This window comes from Dermacentor albipictus, chromosome 8 (genome assembly GCF_038994185.2).
Source record: "Dermacentor albipictus isolate Rhodes 1998 colony chromosome 8, USDA_Dalb.pri_finalv2, whole genome shotgun sequence".
Lineage (NCBI taxonomy): Eukaryota > Metazoa > Arthropoda > Arachnida > Ixodida > Ixodidae > Dermacentor > Dermacentor albipictus.
Genome location: NC_091828.1, coordinates 123,740,968 through 123,759,200, shown reverse-complemented (window position 1 = coordinate 123,759,200; position 18,233 = coordinate 123,740,968). Strand labels below are relative to the sequence as shown.

At 44.7% G+C, this 18,233-nt stretch overlaps 1 protein-coding gene across 1 annotated transcript in view; it reads right to left on the bottom strand.

Moving 5' to 3' along the window:
• LOC139049157 (lysosomal alpha-glucosidase-like) overlaps nt 1–16,812 on the bottom strand; it is a 41,944-nt gene extending 25,132 nt beyond the window's left edge. The window contains exons 1-7 of the mRNA XM_070524400.1: nt 16,779–16,812; nt 16,017–16,139; nt 11,782–11,854; nt 8,732–8,852; nt 5,412–5,599; nt 3,695–3,834; nt 1,728–1,890 (exon numbers count right to left, since the gene is read on the bottom strand). Coding sequence (XP_070380501.1) covers nt 1,728–1,890; nt 3,695–3,834; nt 5,412–5,599; nt 8,732–8,852; nt 11,782–11,854; nt 16,017–16,135 — 804 coding nt within the window. The 5' untranslated portion in view covers nt 16,136–16,139; nt 16,779–16,812. The remainder of the gene's footprint in view (nt 1–1,727; nt 1,891–3,694; nt 3,835–5,411; nt 5,600–8,731; nt 8,853–11,781; nt 11,855–16,016; nt 16,140–16,778) is intronic.
• Nucleotides 16,813–18,233: the final 1,421 nt, after the last annotated feature.

The window sequence follows — 18,233 nt, the reverse complement described above, 5'->3', positions numbered from 1 at the left end:
TGTAACTTGAACTGAAGTTCTAACGCTGGAATGAGCTTCGTTATTCCTTTCCAAATGCATACAAGGGCAATGCGCTAATGGAGATGTCGTCCAGTAGTTTCAGAGAAGTGGGTTTATCAAGAAATGCTCAGTAAGTCATTTAAAGAAAGAAGTATCGCAAGGATTCAAAAGTGCTGTAACTATACGTATTCTTAATCTGTTCTTTTTACATATATAGACATTCGCCTTTTTTATTCCCAACTGGAACTGAGACCTGCTGCTATTGCTTCCACCACTTGTTTTTCTATGCCTGAAATAGACTGCAAAACGTTTAGTGCTGTACTTAGGTACAGAGAAAACGTTTTGTGCAAGCGTATTTGTTTATTTTTCGTGGTTTTGAAGTCACGCCATAAAATGTTGATCTAATGCATGTGACAGAGTTATTAAGAAATTGAGAACTGGCATGAAGCTTATTCTGAGAAAGCCAGTGGAGTTCACGTGATTCATTAGAGAGAGCACGATGGCACCTAAGCGGTAATGTGTTGTCAATATTACTGCGAATGATAATTACCACATTTCTGTTAACTGTGCTTTGGAGCTACATCTGCTTTCGTTATTCAGCGGAATTCTCGTTTCAAGACGGCCGTAGGTATCCGGATGAAAATTATATACATTAGGAGCTTTGTAGGTCCAACATGCTAGAGAAATTTCGTAGTTGTAGGTGTATCGTATCACGAATTTGGTAGTTAGACAACAATATCTTGCTCTGGGTGGGTTTCGTCATCTTTCTGTCAGCGTTTATAACAGTGCCAGTCAAGAATACGGGAAAGAACACGTACAACGAGAGGAGCACTGAGTTCAAAGAATTAGTATCAGTGAATTTCCGTAATCCTGCGTGCATTCCTTTCCGTTTGTCTTCTGCTCGATTTGGAAAGCTGTCAGCACGTTGGGAATTGCATTCCGCATGTGCACCGGGATAAAGTACGCCATTTTTACATGAAGAACAATGTCGCTATTACAATGAAAAATTGCAGAATAAAAGCTTACTTTAGTGCAATCCCGGTGGTTAAATTTTGAAACGCTATGCTCAGTGGGGGCTCTAGCTGTAACGAATTTCCAAGCTGCCATTGGAATTTTGAAACCTCTCTTTGAAGCAATACAAAACCAGCACGAAAGCACTTGCTCTAAAGTAGCGATTCTAAACTTCTCTTTGAAACTTTGCTTGCAAACCTACACAGAAGACGCTCAACAGTTTACAAACAAACAATTACATTACTTCAGATCAATGCAGAAAAGAGTTCATTACAAGCAACCATGCGTTCGTAGCCAGTCACGCCAAGAACACTCGGGGTGAACACGGCCAGCCGTAGAAAGTGGCTGAGCAGCCCTAACGAAATTTTCTCCAAAAATTACTGGAGGAAACAAAACGTCCGCTTAACAAAGATATGCCGGATATGAAGCAGCGCACATCTAAAAAAAGAAGAAAAATGCCCACACAAACACACACTGGACTCGCATATATAATGACACACACCAACAGCGCTGAACAAATTCAAGCGTGTTGTTGACGTTTATAATATACAACACTGTTGACGGATACATATAACAAGCAATATAAAATATATACACTTTAGATGAGTGGCAACAGGCGTCTGATTCCTATATACTCAGCTTAGTTTCCATGTTTTGTTGCCATGCTCAGTTAATTTCACTGTGAGCCACGTCGCCAGTTTAAACTGGCGCTCTACCTGTTGATGAGACCTGTAGAAGGTGTGCCGACTCCACCGACTCGCATTTACGAACGGGACCCGACCTGGACCTCGCAAACCATACACGATGTGGCCGGGTAGACTGATCAACAGCTGCTTGATGACGTCGGCGTGGAACATCTTTCCAACCAGAAATTTCAATCTGCAGTGGGTGGCAGGGCATGGTGTCAACGAATGGAACACGGGAATAGTCTCTGCAGAAACTTTCCGAAGGTAAATTTAGATTTAAGCTGCTAAATCACGTTACAGACACAATGTAAATGAATAAACATGTAGGAGTTAAACTATGAGTCCCGTCAGTAACGCGTCTTGGCAAGTTAAAAACGATCCCAACTCGCGCATGTTCACGCCCTATAAATTGAGTATGTTAGCTTGTCAGGAAACATATTACTGTTTGCCGAAAGCCGGGCTACCGGAGAGGTATACGGCAGCAACAAAGCTGGTAGCGACATCTGGTGACTCAGAGTAACTAGTGCACACGCAAACGTCATACTGCAGCGGCGTATACGTATTCTACTTGAATTCTGGTTATGATTGTTGAATTCTGGCTTTACAAGCCGCACTTTTAAGAGTTTCCATTGGTATTAGCACTGACGAGGAGCAAGATATTCTCTACATCCAATGAAGTTCAACAAATAGTCACAAGATGTCACAACCAGAATTGCTACTGTGGTTCATGGTTCCGGTAACCCGTTAATTTATATATGGTAAGTTTACGGACAAACTAACACTATCTAACAACAAAAAAAACGCACACAAACTCATTAGAGCTTGTGGTCGAACAAGAAAAACACAAGTAGAACTGTGGCACCCTTGAGTGTGCTTGATTGTTCCATGGGTATACCCTTGAACTTAAGTGGTAAGATTGAATAATGGACGGAGAAAAGGGAGTTATTCTGTTGTTGTTCACACTTTTCGTCCAGCAAACACGACGACACGGAAACATACGGCACAGAAACTACACGAAACAAGCTTTCAATGCTCTCGCTGTCGGATCCTTCTGTCAGGCATTTTGGTGGGACTTCAGGTGGTGAGAATTAGCCAGAATGTGTAAACTACGGCTTTTCTCTTCGCACATAATGTTTGAGATTGCCGTCGTGTACAGTAAAGCCTTGTCGTACGCTGAAGGGCAAGGGTTTTACGAGGGACCGACGTTGAGCTAGTTGCTGTTCCTTTGGGAAAGGAAAACAGCGTGTAAGGCGAGGACCTATACAAAAGACCGAAAACACATGCGCTCATTAACAATGTTGTCTTTACTGCAATAAGGCAATATATAGAATCAACACAGCTCCCCGCAAGTGTAGATCATACCTTCAAAGATATCAAATCCTAGGTAAAATGTTTTTATGCAGAAGGAGGGCTAATCATCGGTTTTAATAGGGTGATTTTCCCTGAAGAAAATTTTAAGGCGCACTTCCAAAGAGCAAGGCTTCTTTATCGCTTAAAGCTATCAAATCGCGCATGCTTCTGCTATTAAACGGGCACAAATTTGTGGGTATCTGCCGATAACCGAACATGCGTGGAATTCCAGTGTGCATTCACAATTGTCACAACGTAGCGCAGCCGTCGCGTCCGGGATTTGATCCCGCGACCTCGTGCAGCACAACACCACATCCGCTAAACCACCACGGCGGATAGCAACCGGACGGGAAATCATACGTCAGTTAATTTTGAGTTCTGAAGCTTGAGTCAGCCTTGTGGAAGCACGACCTTGAATGGGCGTCTCTAAGTGCGGCGGTCGCTATTGCTCGCTTGACAATATTCGAGTGGGGCAGACTTGAAGGGAAGTAGCCGAAACACACGCACTTACGCACTCATACCATTGTTAGCAGTATTGCGGTGAAACACTACTATACGTTAGCATGCACAAACAGGCCCATTCAACAACTTCTATAGCTTTAATGTTACCGAGGAGATCGCAGTTAGTGCTCTAAAGTGACACTCACTTGTAGTCGAGAAAACTTTTTGGACTGAGCGAGACGAAACCGGGATGGGCTGTGAAACTGTAGGAAACGATGCCAACGCTGTCACCTTGCGGGACTGGTGGAACAGATGTCTCAAATTCCTTCTGCGTCGCATCGTGAATCTGCATATGCAATGCGCGTTCAAGCTCTCCGTACTAACAGCAGCACCAGATATCATCATCGTCATTACCATCATTATTTATTATCATCATGCGCATTGCGCTCTTTACTCTCTTTCCAATTAGGTTCAAGCTACCTTGGCAAATGCCTTATACGCACCTAACTAAAACTGCGTTTCATATATTGCATTTTGTTTCATTTCTATCGAGGTTAATGCTAATAACATGAAAGGGGGTTCCAGAGAAATGACCACTGTTTTCCGGAACACTGTTCCACATGGCTGCAACTTTCATCCGAAACAATTTCACACACACTTCCCTCGAAGCAATTTTAAATATGTTGCAGGATGTTTCGCGTATTGGCCAATGTTCCCGATAACAGTTGTTTCTTTAACAGAACACATTTACAAATATAGTGTGATGTACGCGTATATACAAGTCCAAAATTAGGAAATCCCCCAATATACTGGCTAAATATTTTGCAATGTGTTGCAGTATTTCTTTCTGAATAGGCAGAGACTGCCCCGTTCCGAAAGGAATAAAAGATGGCTGCCCACCGATCGCTCTGGCACTGGCTACTAGGAGCGACCGGGGAGCATGGATTTATTTACGTAGAATAAAAATTTTCCCCTGATAGTTTAACGTTACTGAGCCCTAGTGGCAGGCAATATCGCTCTGCTGACTCTTCTTCACTGAGGATTCGTTTGAGCGGCATCTTTAAGCTTCCGTTGCGCGCTACCGGGATTTTTGGCCAGCCACTGCAGGCTAAGCAAGGGGAAGCGGACCAATCGTAGACGCCGGCACCATCTTCCTGATCCAGTTATACCTGCTTTCACTGTGCTGGCTCGGCCCCACCGAAGCCCTCTTCACTGCACTTCAGCGTGCAGCTCGCCTGGTGTCAGTCAATGAGATAGGAAAAACAGCTCAATGTAGGAATTGCCAAACGATTTAAAGCAAAAAAATTGACCTCCTATAAAGGTGGAGAACGTTTGATTTGACTCTTCAAACAACGCTGCGGGTTACCGCCTAATTATGCCTACATTGGTCGCTGCATAAATTCGACGCTAGTAGATTGGAATAAAAACAAATTGGAATGATTTTACGGTATGAGGCCCTTGGTTTATATTTTGGCAGTGAGGCTTGGTATCCTGGTGGCATGGCGACGCGAAGTTTCAATTTGGTCTCCTTTCATGATACAACTATGTGAAGCATAAAAGAAAAGCGTTCTGTAGATGGTTCTTTAGAGCTTACAGTGCATAACCAAAAAGTAAGTCCTTTAAAGTTCGTGATCCCAAAGCAACTCAAGGGTCACAAGTGTATGAAAAAGGGTATATGATGAAAGAAAATAATTACGAGCACCAACGCATCTATATGTAGTCCTTACATTTTACCGTTTTAGTTCCCTGCACTTCGTGCTTTTATAATAATGAGCTCACATTCAAGCACTGAGGCAGGCCTCTGAATAGTTTTTTTTTTTTGGGGGGGGGGGGGTTGTTTGGAGGTCGACTAGATGTTAGGGATGGATCTTTGACCTGAGTGAGAAATTCTGAAGTGAATTCTGAAGGAAGCTTTGAACTCACGCGCAATCGTGCGATCCCGTAAGCGAAGTAGATGCCGGTAACAGTCACCGTCGTTGACTCGGGTATTGGCAGCGGCGCCGAAGTGTTCTTTAGGAGCGACATGTCAACGCTCCAGCCGTCCATTGTCCACGCTGCCGAGGTCTGGACGTAGCGCTTGGCGCCAGCCGGAAGGGCGCATTGCGGAGCCACTGAAATGAGACACACGTTACACCGGGCGAGGCGAAATTGATTAATCTTACACATAATCGGACAGCTAGCTCAGATAGGTTGTACCTTGTTAAAACGCAAAACTTTTGCATATATACACAGGCACACATGAACACGCACATGCACAGGTTCCTCGAAATCTGTTCAAACCTTCATAGCAAGCTGTAGGGAGTATTGATACGCTATAAACATATGCCCTGTATCGCATTTGAGGTTGCGCGTATAAAGGCGTCATGGCAAGCTGTATATCTTAGCGAAACACTGACTTAAAGAACACAGCCAATGACAGGGGCTTCGAGTGACCTGCTGCACGCTCCTTGCGAGTGTTTGTTCCTCTGGGTAATTTATCCCGTCCAGCACCACGAGGACATCTATAGCGAACGCAGTGTGACTCGCACCAAAATGGGCATGGCCAGGTATCAACATCACTGTAGAGCTACCACAGCATTGGATATCTCGCAGGTTATCCGAGAGCTATAGCTGTGACAACTTATGTGCTGCTGTACTTTCGACAGCAGCATTGCGTGCGTCTCACACTCTTTTGGCTTCATGGCTTGGACACACTATACTGCTTAGCATGGGCGTTCGTGTTCTAGTCCAGACCGCAGCTCTCGCACTCCGTATATTGACGTAGAATCGACATGGACTCGCGCTCTTACGGACAGGTGCACTTCCAACAGTTCCGGTTCACCAATGTGAACCTGGAGATATCCACATGTACTGTCTCCGTCATACATATACTTGTGTGTCAAACAAAAATTATGTGCGGCAGTACGGCCATACGTGTGTCCACGATAGCACCGTACCTCCGTCAGCACTGCACTGAAATATAGCGCGTCAGGTAGCATAGCTTGCCATGGTAATCGAGATCGTGTCAAGTCACGAAATTTCTTGTTCCAAACCAACACATGCGTTATCGCAGAAGCGATATAGGGATGAGCTCTGGATTTGACTTGGATCACCTGATATTCGTTAACAAGCACCTAAACTTAACTGCACGAATCTTCTGGCACTCCTTTTCCACTGAAATGCGGCTGCAGTGAACATGAACCGAACCCTCGACCTCGTACTCAGCGCTATCGAGCGCCCGGACCAACGACAAACCGCGCAACGTAGCTCTAGTACCTCTCACGACCCAGAAAGGTTCAAGTCCATGGTTAGGGTGAATGGCTTGATATATGCTTTTCTCGCATAAACGCTTTTGCAAAAACCACGACTTAATCGACAAAGCACTCCACTTTGCAGTATAGAATACATGTTGTGACAGGAAGTAACAGACTCTGAAAGTAACTCGTTTTGAGTTGTCGCCGTGGTCTGCATCCTCCAAACCGTATACGTACACATGTATGTGCGAAATACTAAAACTTGACGCATATTGTTCACGTGGTCACGACAAATCTCCTAATCACTCGCCACTCAGGTTCCCGCTATAGGTGGAAATTTATGGAAGATATATTTCACTTACCTTAGCACAACGACATTAAAAACAAAATGGTAAAATATACGGAACGGCGTTGCACATACTGTAATGCTGAGCTTTTTAAAAGCACATACCAAACTATTATGTGGAACTGCATTCCCATTGAAAAATCCGCCGTTAAACCGAACAGGTTACTGCAAAAATGTACACACTTTTTTACCAGGAACATTATTTCGTACAGCTCAAAGGCCCCGTATGCTTTAGCATGGTTCTATAGGTATACATGAGTGAAATGAAATTCTCTTTCTCTCGAATTGTAGGACAAAACTAAAGAAAAAGAAAAATTACGCTGATCCCACGCACTCTGGAAATCGATGCAAGCGAAGTCGCCATTCTGCGCTGTTTCCTTTGACTGACGATAATTAGCGGTGATGTTGATGGCGAATGTTTAATTTCTTACAAGTGCTAGCCACCGCCGACACCCACAAACCTTGGCGGTGGCGCGAAGCGACGACGTGGGATCGTTGCGCACCTGTTGCAAGCAGTTTTTTGACCGACTTTCACTGCCATTTATTCTTAATTTCTTGTATTCAATTAGTAAGTGCAAGTAATTTCCCCTATTCTGTCCTTGGTGTCATTGTTGGCTTCTCATGGTAGTTGTCAGCGGAGAACGCCTCCTCCCCCGAAATAAATTTCTGGCTACGCCATGTGCACTGCCACGTAGGGTTCTCTAACGTGCACCACGTGCACAGTGCACGGGCGCTTTTGCATTTCTTCCCCACTGAAATGCGGCCGCCAAATGCGGCCACTAGAAACGACGAAGCCCCTATACGCCACCACGGCGGGTCGCGATATTCCAGAAGACTGTTTTCAGGTAGAGTTTTGAAGCAATGTTCCGGATAAAAGGTACGGGTGTATGTAACACGGTTCCGGGGGAAAATGGCTGTGTCACAGAAGCACTTTTCACACATTCACACGTATCGGTATACTAACATCTGACATTCAATTATATAGAGCGACGTTAAATTTAGGTAAGTAAAAAAAAAGGGGGGGGGACTTTCAAAAAGGACAGCAATGGCAATGGTTTGTTCCTGCCCCGGAACTCCTTGGAGTCTCGGACGGTGTTCTAACTAGACGCGAGTGCGACATATGCGGCTAGGCAAAAGATTTTAGCCACCGTCAGAATATTTATCACCCACCTGATGGCATCACGCCCGCGCTACTGCGCATGCTCATAAAGAGCACTTCCAGCCGCGTCAAACAAATTATTCATTTTCAGACTGTGAGCCCAAACATTTCATCCCTCTTTATAAATTCTTAAGCAGCTTTAAAATAAAAGGCATACGCTGTGAATGAAGTTTGATGATTTTCCCTTCCGCACTGAAATTGTAAAATAATCTGAATACTGATGCAGACAAGCCCACAAATCCTGGTTTGAGAAACCTTTGTGCTTGAATAATGTGGTACCTACCTAGCATATACAGCACACATAAAGATATAGCTAACGTATGCATAACCGTGCACCGAACATCGCAGTGACGGTGATTCGCCTGCTGTGTTAGTATATTTATAGGTATTATTGTTTTTCTTTTTTAATTTTTAAAAGTACTTGCGATAAGATTCATCTATAGGTACAACTTAAGCGAAGCCAGGTAAGGCGTTTAGCCCAGCGTAAGCGCCGAGTGTTAATTACTTGGCGGATTTTTAGGAATCCAGCAGCAGCCACGTTCCATGCAGGTCATCGGTGAAGCTCCTGGGTCAGGGTGGCAATCGACGTACGCTTTTTCCTTCCATTGGTCCTCGCATATAGCATCCTGCAAAACAGAGACCTTTATTGAACAATCGCTGCGCGGCAATACCTTCGTCCCATCTCAGGGGAAAATAAGGCGTTTGGAGAGGGATTCGTTCCTAGGGATTTTATTCGAGGTGCTGACGAGCCATCTGCGGTTACGCAGCTAGTGACTCTCACACTTTCAAGGCGAAACCAAAAAAAACGAACACTGAATCAGGTTAGGTTTCTAAAGCATTGCTAAAACACTCCACTTTAGTTTATTTTGCGGCAATAGGTTTATCATTGGAAAACATAATGACGGTCAAACTGTCACTGACGAATTTAGCACTGAAACACTTTGGTTGGCACGGTAATGTGACGTCACGGATGCAAAAGAATTCTTCCGAATTCCGGCCATTGCGGTTCAGAGAAATTTCTTTACATTCCATAGGCTCGGCCTTTCGCTTATTTAGAGTACAATGTACCAATCATTCGCGTAGACGAAAAATTTAACAAGCACGAGGAGTTGGCGTCAGAACCCATGACGTCACGACTAGGATACGCGGGAAGTTTTGAGGCGGAGTCCCAATCCGTTTTTCGTTCTGCATCTTTTCTGGCTCACCCAGCGTCTTCTCACGGTAAGAGTCGGTGTTTCAATATTGTTGAAAAATAATTCACGGACACAGCTAACGTCATTTTTCAGCTGTGTTCCTTTAATGCAGAACTGCTGCGCAACGAAAAGTTCGCGCTGTACTCAGGGGAAAACAAGGAATTTGGTGTCGGATATTGTATCGAGGGAGTTTTATTGAATAATTTGACGAGCCTTCCGCGGTTCTTTTTTAACAGCTGTCACACTCCTAGTGTTGTTCATCAAAAGTTTCAATAAGAGGAATATTTTTTCTCCAAATATGGCTAACTTTCTTAGTTGAACCTATTAGGAGATTAAGAAAAGTAGGAGTGAATGAGATAACGGTGGCAATGAGCCTCACCTAAGGAAGAGCCAGTGACCAAGGATATTTGTTTCCCCTAAGATCCATCGACTAAGTGGAGCATTTCTGCACTTATGTCCCCCTTTGCAGAACCAACATCGAGCTACAGGTTGAAACTGCAGGGACGCATCTATGGTGAAGTCTATAAAATAGCCGCGAGAACTTACATCGCTTGACCACGGAGCCCCTGTTACTTGTTTTTTGACATTCGCACTAAGTGATGTTTTTGTAGTATACCTACAAAATTCATGTTTCCTATGAATTGTAGATTACAGTCTGAAAGATTAGGAACAATGATTTTTTATAAACTGTCTTTAACTTAATCGCCCGCATTACAGAAAAATATTAAATTTTCTTTATTATCCTTAGATAACCCTGAAACCGAGGACTTGTTAACACACATTGCAGTCATTTTCTTTCTTTATATTACTCACATCACGTTGTATACTGATATCGCGTGTCACACTACATTTTTATGATAATCGCTTATCGGCCACGCAAGCAGCAGTCGGCAGATCACATGTTCATCACCCTATAAACAGGGCACGGCATCAATAAACGTTGTCTGTTCCACCCTGGCGTCCGGCTGATATGCTACACATCATGTCCATTATACACTGAAATACGGGCCGAGGTGACATTATATAAAAAGAATATGAATAAAAGCCGTCACTGGGTCGCAAAGAGCGGCTCATGCTTGAAAATGAAAAACAAATATAGTTGCGAGGAAAATTGCTATATCGTATCACACAAAAGAAAGTCGCAGTTTCGCCTGAAAGGCGACGCGTCGAGTGCCATAGCAAATTAGTAGGCATCTATACGAATTAAGGATACTAGTTTTACCAGCTCCATAAACTTGGAAACATTCGCTTACTAACTGAATTAACAAGCACGGTGTAAGCGCGCACAAGCAAACATGTGCACATCACACTCCATGACATCGCACTCCGCATATGACGCGCAAGATTGAGCCGCGATCGCCACTTCCCCTTGCGGCCGGTCGCGCAGTGCGCAGCTGCTGCCGGAGCCCAATGGCGCCGCCCACGCTCGCTCCTTCCCTCCCATCTCCCAACGGTCTTCAGCGCGACGGAAGACGGCGCGTTTGCTCACCGCTTTCGTTCTTCGCGCGCGCCAGATTGAGCCGCGATCGTCGGCTTCCGTCGCGTGCGTACATCATACTCGCACATACAGCATACGATGCGCGGCGTCGCCCTTGGACATTGTAGAGCACGTCACGGCGACAGCAAAAATACACATTTGCATTGTCCATATAATTGCTATTCAATAATAAAAATTAGCGCTCTGTTTGGGAAAATGTGTCTCGTACGTAAGTTGCAGGGAGAAGGTGCTGCCGCCGAGGGGTACAACTTTATGCTGAAGTCGCACAGCGCAAAGCTGCAGGGTCCTTTCTCGGCGGCTGCCTTGGCATTATCCTAGCCGTGGTAGCCAATGGCTAATGGTTGTGCGCACCCTAAAAGCAAGCTTAAGTGAGTATACGGTACACTAAAGATATGGTTACATTTAGTGTCGAATTTCCGCAGTTGCTTTTCCACTTACACAATTAGAGCAGATTTGACATAAAATCACAAAATACAAAAAGGATGTTTCATATCAATTTGAACTTTTTACATTTGAAATTCTCTTAATTATGCGGGTCTATATACGATCCAGTGAAAATAACACTCCTAAACGAAACCGTGTCTCCTATATTTGTACCTATTACCTGGATCGTTCTTCTATGCACACCGGCTACTAGGACTATGTTTAGGTATATGTGGAACAACGCTCCCATAGTTAACTTCATTCTTGCGACTTTTGCAGCTTCTCAAGTCTTTTATCACAGTAAGAGTGAATTCCTTGTAATATTGTGGAAGGGTGATTTACAACTATACAACATAAATATCTTACTCTCTTTTGTTTCTATGAAACAGGAAAATATTCCGCAAACTGGAGATCTAGATGCATGGTCATAACATCGCTCACCAAGTCTTGTGCCGATGAGTTTTGCGGAATATATGCTTTCCGACGGACAGCGACTGCTGGCTCGCCTTGGGAGCTGCAAGTTATACGACAGAGAGAAAATAGAAGAATAAAAGATTTCTTATGCATTTTTTTTTCATTTTTGAACACAACAAAGGCAAAGCCAGCCCAAAGTAGAAGAGAAGGCTTTCTGCTGTGCCGGGTAGCTCATAATTTGGGTCGAAGAAAGATTGAAAAGGATATGAAAACAAGCCCTGAACAGTGGATGCGTATTGCCTGACCTAAAGCTGTCTTTGTCATTACAACGCCATTGACTATAACAGCACATTATAAATCACGCCGTTACAAAGCACTGAGGCTTAGCTGCCTGTTTAGCCTCTAGCACGGAGGAAGACATTTAGGAGGTGAAACTCCCGTCAGCGCGAACGAGCGCAGGCGACCAGATGAGGTCACAATTGTATGCGCCGACGAGGCCGTATGCAGTGGCGGTGCCATGCGGCGCGTCGTAGAAGCCGCAGTGAAAAAACAAAATGCAGCGCCCGGGCAGGTGGCTCCGGCGCGCTCTCCGGCCGCTTACTCATTGCCCTCAATAGAAGTCAGGCGCGCGCGGCCGAACAGGAGCAACACGCTCGACCGGTTGCCATGGCAACAGAAACAGCGGTAATTTCTTTCCAGGCCGACAGGCGCCGCCAGAATGATAATGGCTCCGCGGGCTTGTGACCTTTTCTGGTCGCCGCAAACAGCGGCGTTTCCACTCCTAAATGCTTCTTGCTCCGTCGCCTCTAGCTATACAAATTAGACCTTAGACTTTGTATAGTAAGGAGAAACTGCGTATAAACGGGATCGATCAAGTTAAAAGGCTAAATTCTTGCCATATCTTTACAATTTACTCGCCACCTCTCGTCGTTCTGCTCCGGCAGTGGTGCCCTGTAGAAAAAAGAAGCTCGACTATCCATGATAAAGCCTATCTGCTGGTTTTGCTTGCCAAACTCCATGACGGCATTTTCATTGATTTGTATGACGTGCCCGCATCTGGAAGCTTAGGTTTTATGCGTACTCTAGCGTGAGTCGCCAGAAGCACTGCTGATCAAGTCATTCTTCCTGTGCCGACGGTTACGTGCAAAGCTGCCGAGAATACCAAAACGACAACTGGTCGTTTGCGAAGCCTGCTGGCTTACTGCAACGAATCCAGGTCGTCTGCCAGAAAAAAGTGGATTGTATTTGTCCCGAAACCCTTAAGCCCTACGCCAAGACTAAAGCTGAACAACGAGCCAAGGCTTAAGAATCTGCTGTTTCGTACATACCACATCGTTCTCAGTCATGATGCCCCGCGTGATCAATGACAACAGAACAGCCTCTACAGCGAAATTTATGTGCGACGTCTTCTAATGCGCGCAGTATCGCAATGAAACTCGCTTCCAATCCTCCCCAAACCAACCTCCCACCGGAAGGGTTAGGTGGAACCATCGCTGACAGGCATATGTAGACGTGCAGCAAGAAAACCTGGGATGAGACCCTGTAATGTATCCTTTACATTTACGCACATCAAAGAGCACGATTTACGCTGTTTCGTCTTTTCTTCGGGCTCATGGTACAGACAATGCTATGATGCCATTTTCCCGTACAGCGTCAACGCTTCGCTACAGCTGGCGACGCCGGGCAACTTATTCAATATAAGCAGTGGAAGCTTGCTAACTCTCGCGTGCGCACACCACGCACCGGTCGAAATCTGGGCGAGAACTTTTGCACATGCCCACAGGTTGCTTGAAAAACTGCTTAGACGCCACTTAGGAATTGACAAGATCTTGTACTGCCTTGGTAAAATCAACTGCTAGGTCTTTACACACGATGTCAAATCAAAGCGTTGTCGACAGCACCACTCAGAGATAGCGCACCTTGTTTGCTTCAAATCATTTATGTCGCGCGGTAATGCGGCTCCTTCCCGGCTGCACACGATGGTTCTGGATAGTTTCATGGCACAAATGCAGCGCAAAACACAAATGTGTAGGCAAATCGAGGTTTGTTTACCAGAAAGAAGTGGAAACACAAGCTCCAACCACACGGCACGCCATAAGCTAGCCATACATAGATCACGGTGAAAGCGCTATCTTAATTTTATATAGAGTCTGACATCTTTGACCACTTACTGTTGTCCCGCGCTCCCTAGTGTGCACATTACTTTGCGATTTTATGCTTTTAAGTTAAACGAGCATCGAAACGATGTCATCTTTCATGGTTTCTTTCTTTGTATGCTGAAGAGCAATTCACAAAGTTTTACAAGCCGGTGCTCAGAAAGATGTTAGCACTGGAAGCGCGGCTATTTCGTACGGCTCACTGTTTTTTGGATAAAGTAGTGAGTATGACGGAAGCCCGTCTAGTCGGGATGAAGCATACTAAAAAGGAAGAGCTCCGGACACCGACCAAAATGCTTTAACCCTTTAAGGCGCCTTGTACACAATTGTGTACATTGTACTTCTGGTGTTTTTTCGCGTTTAGGGCGCGCAATTTTCTATTAGGTTGGCTTTAGCACATTCCCAAACTTTAAACTGACAACCATGTGCATTTTGGGCACCATCTGTCGCATTTCGGTGAAGATGTTCATATCAAAACAAGAAATGGCGGACGCCGGAGCAGCAAAGAGCGGTGAGTCAAGTTCTTATTCTTTTAGAGCCGCTTTATTTCATTGTGGCAAGCGAAAAAAAATTAGACGCGCTTGTGCATCATATGAAGTACCGAGGAGTGATAATTTTATCCTTTCTGAGGAGATGACCGAACGCTAACGCTCGCACGCGCATGTGTACACGATTGTGTACAAAGCGCCGTGGTCGCTGCAGAAATGAAGAACGCTGAGAGTTGCTTTGATTTTCTTTCCAGGTTTTTTGGCCATTCGTCATTCTTTCTACATTGCAAACAAGTATAAGAAAACCCAAAAGACACCTGAAAGGCTTTTGGAGCTCATTGCTGATAAATGTTTCAGACGTTGCGGAAAGTGACGAAGAAGAAGCCACGTGCGAAGCGACCGACGCCTGCGTTGCAGCTGTGTTCACCAATCTCACAGAAGAGGAAGATGCTGCTGCAGGGGAAACGCAAGCTGAAGAAGTGGACACAGAGTGTTTTGTCCTTTTGTGAACCTGGGTATCTGCAATTCTTGGCTGGACTACCACCGTGACAATCAAACGCTGCCTAGAGCTAAACTCCTATATTTGATGAATTTTCGCTTGCTTGCAAGCTGCCGAAGCATTAATTAAGTCGGTACTACCCGAGAAAAAGCGTGGAAGGCCTTCTCTTGCAGAGATCCAAGCACCACAACCGAAGATAGGGCAAAAAAGCAAGAATATCGCTTCCTTGCACCGACGCGCACTACGACTCCTTTGACCATTGGTCCGAATCTCGCGACCAGAAGGTGCGAATTAGGTGCAAGCTCGAGAAGTGCACACGAGGCACCCGGATATTCTGCATGAAATGCGCCGTGCAACTGTGCCTGACGAAAGAGAGAAATTGCTTCCTCGCATTCCACAAGTGAATTTTGTGACCACCGAGGCGCTGTGTACACAATTGTGTACGATGTTGGAAATAATAAAGTTTCATGATAACTTTCAAGAATTCGATGGTTTTGTGTTTCTTAGGTCCCAAAAAGAATGTTTATATATAAAAAAGATTTTTTTCTATGCATAATTGCAAGTGGCGCCTGAAAGGGTTAAAATATATATTTACGTTTCGAGTTACGATTGTGAACAACGGTCCCATGGGGAGCCGTAACGTAAATATATATTTTGCACCATTTTGCTCGGTGTCCGGACATCTTCCTTTTATGTTCGAAATATTTTATACAGCAGTTCTGTGTCTCCACATAATTAGCGACACCATTGATAGGCAGTTGGAAGTACAAGTAAGTATCCGTGAATAAACTGCCAGCTTGCCTCCGACACTGACACGTGTTTCTGCCTTGAATAGTCTATAGACCCTTTCAATTATTGCAAACGGAGTCCGCGGCAGACGTATTTTTATTATACCATGCAAGCCATCAAAGTTATTGTACAAAAAAGAAACAGCGACCCCATTGTGCAGCCTAAATAGGACAATCAACTTGTATGTGGCCACGTGAGGAAGGTAAACTTAAAAAGAAAAGCAATATCTGAGGGAACAAGTTTGTCCCATACCAAGTGACCTTCGTATATACCCCGACTTTAGCGTGAGGTGAGAGGTGCCGCGTCCAATGACTGAGCCTGAACTCTTACCTGGATGTTCTCCAGTGGGCGAGTGCGATCAGAAGAACGCACAGAACGATGAAAGGCCAGCGCTGGCGCAGAACACGGGCGGCCACTTGGCTTGCACCGATTGTCGTCCCGACAGTCATTTTCCTGTGCCAGCCCAAACCACAATAGGATAAAAAAGCATTGCTTCTTGAATGCGCATACTGATCACTTCTTACCCCGTCGGCGCTTTCCTTTAAAGCTACACAGTTCTCCAAATGTGCCGTCGAGTCAAATCAGAATTTTCGCGCCGCGGAAATAAACTTCCAAAGCGCACATGCGCGCACAACCGTGAAAAGACCGAATCATCTTTTTCAAGAATGCATCGATGACTATCGCAAAATGCAGCTTCCTTTACGTCACGAACACATGGGCAGCTATATCAAAATATATCTACGAGAACGTAACCATGAGTTGGTTATTGTTTCGAACAAAGAATATGTTTTCAAATGCCATGCAGTGCAATCAAATGTAACAGCCTTTCCCTACAAATAAGTAATTTGCGATTCGCATAGATCGCTGGTGCAAGACGAGCCCTACGTCTTGCATTGGTAATGAAGATTTCTGCGAAAAGCTGTTAGCAATAGCTCGACAAGGTTAAAACGGAAGCCGTTACCTAGTATCGCCAAGGGCTGTCGAATTCCAAAGCTGATATGGCTTATCTTCAATCAATTTTGCTAAGACTCGGTCGTGCTAGAACTACTGCGCAATTAATGAATAATTGAGCTCATGCAGGGCAACGCATACCGGGTCTCGTTTCGTTGAACCTCGTCTTCTTCTCTGCCGCCTCGAGGCCCACTTCATTTGCCGCTGCACGAGGCACTGGCATAATAAATACTACGCATAATTAGTCGACAGCAATGCTTTTAAGATAACACACACCGGCACTTTTACGGCAACGTCTGCTTGCGTCAGCTGTAGGGCCAGGGTCGAATAATTTTTTATGTTCTTCGAATGGGTAGTTGTCGAGCTTGTCGTAGCGCAGAGCGCTTTTTTTTTTGCGTTGATACGAGCATTGAGGCTGACCTTTTTTTATTATTTGCTTGGGCTTCCAAAAGGCCGACTTTATGCGTGAATTAAATTTTATATAAAATATAGTGATCAGCTTCGTGTATTACCTCCAGCAGGGACTTATAGTACAAAGTTCATGAGCCGTTGCTCAGTGTCTTCGTTTTGGTCAACTCTTCACTTCACTAAGCTAATTTTCTCTGACTTTCCGGGAAATAATAGGCGTTGTCATACGTACCTTCCTTATGCTTTGGCATATATATTCTCCTGTACATTCTCTTCTTTTTTTCATGGTCTTTGCACCCTTTAATGATTCCTCCCGATGCAGTGACCAGTTGAGCAATAAGAAGAACAAAATAACTCCAAGTGAAATGAGCCACCATCCCCTTCAATCCATCATCATCATCCTATTTGTGTCCACTAAAGGTGTGCATTGCATGCTGGTTAAAGACTGGAGGCGGTCGAAATTGATCCGAAGTCCCCCAATATAGGCGCGCCTTATATTCGTATGGTGTTTTTTTCACGTAAAGCCCCTGAGTTTATTTTTTTTTTAGCGAAGTGACGTACTTTTCTATACCTGGCATCTTTTTCGAAGTTGTGATTTTGTGCACACTACAAGGCGCTCGCGTAAACTAGATCCTCACCACGGTTTTCTGTTAGCTACCTCCATAACAGTTGAACTACGGTCATGCAGCTGCAAAAAAGTACGGGACGGATGGTGGCATCGAGCCTTTTCCAGCATAGCATCCCGCTGCTCTCTCAATGAGGCCATGAACGCACGCAGTCTTCTTTCGGTTCAATGTACGCCTTTCAAGCCTGTGACGAGCATGTCACGTGCCAGATTTTTTTTTTCATTGTTCCTACTTGATAGTGAGCGCTTCGAAATGCTGTCTTAGACTGCGCTGCCTCGAGGAACCGCCCCCCCATTTTTTCGATATGATATGACAATACCTCTAACGGAGGTAAAGACGGCCCATAAAATGCTATTACATTAACGTGATATTGTGATATTTATGGCTACCTGCAAGGAGTCGCAACCTGATTTCCGAAATCCCAGGAGAAGCACATGACAATTAACAATATTGGTTTCGCACTCTTAGCGCTGTTGACTCCGGCTCACTTGCCTGCTCGAACGGTTATGTGAGCACATCAACATAAACAAATAATAATAATGTACGAACATGTTCACCATGC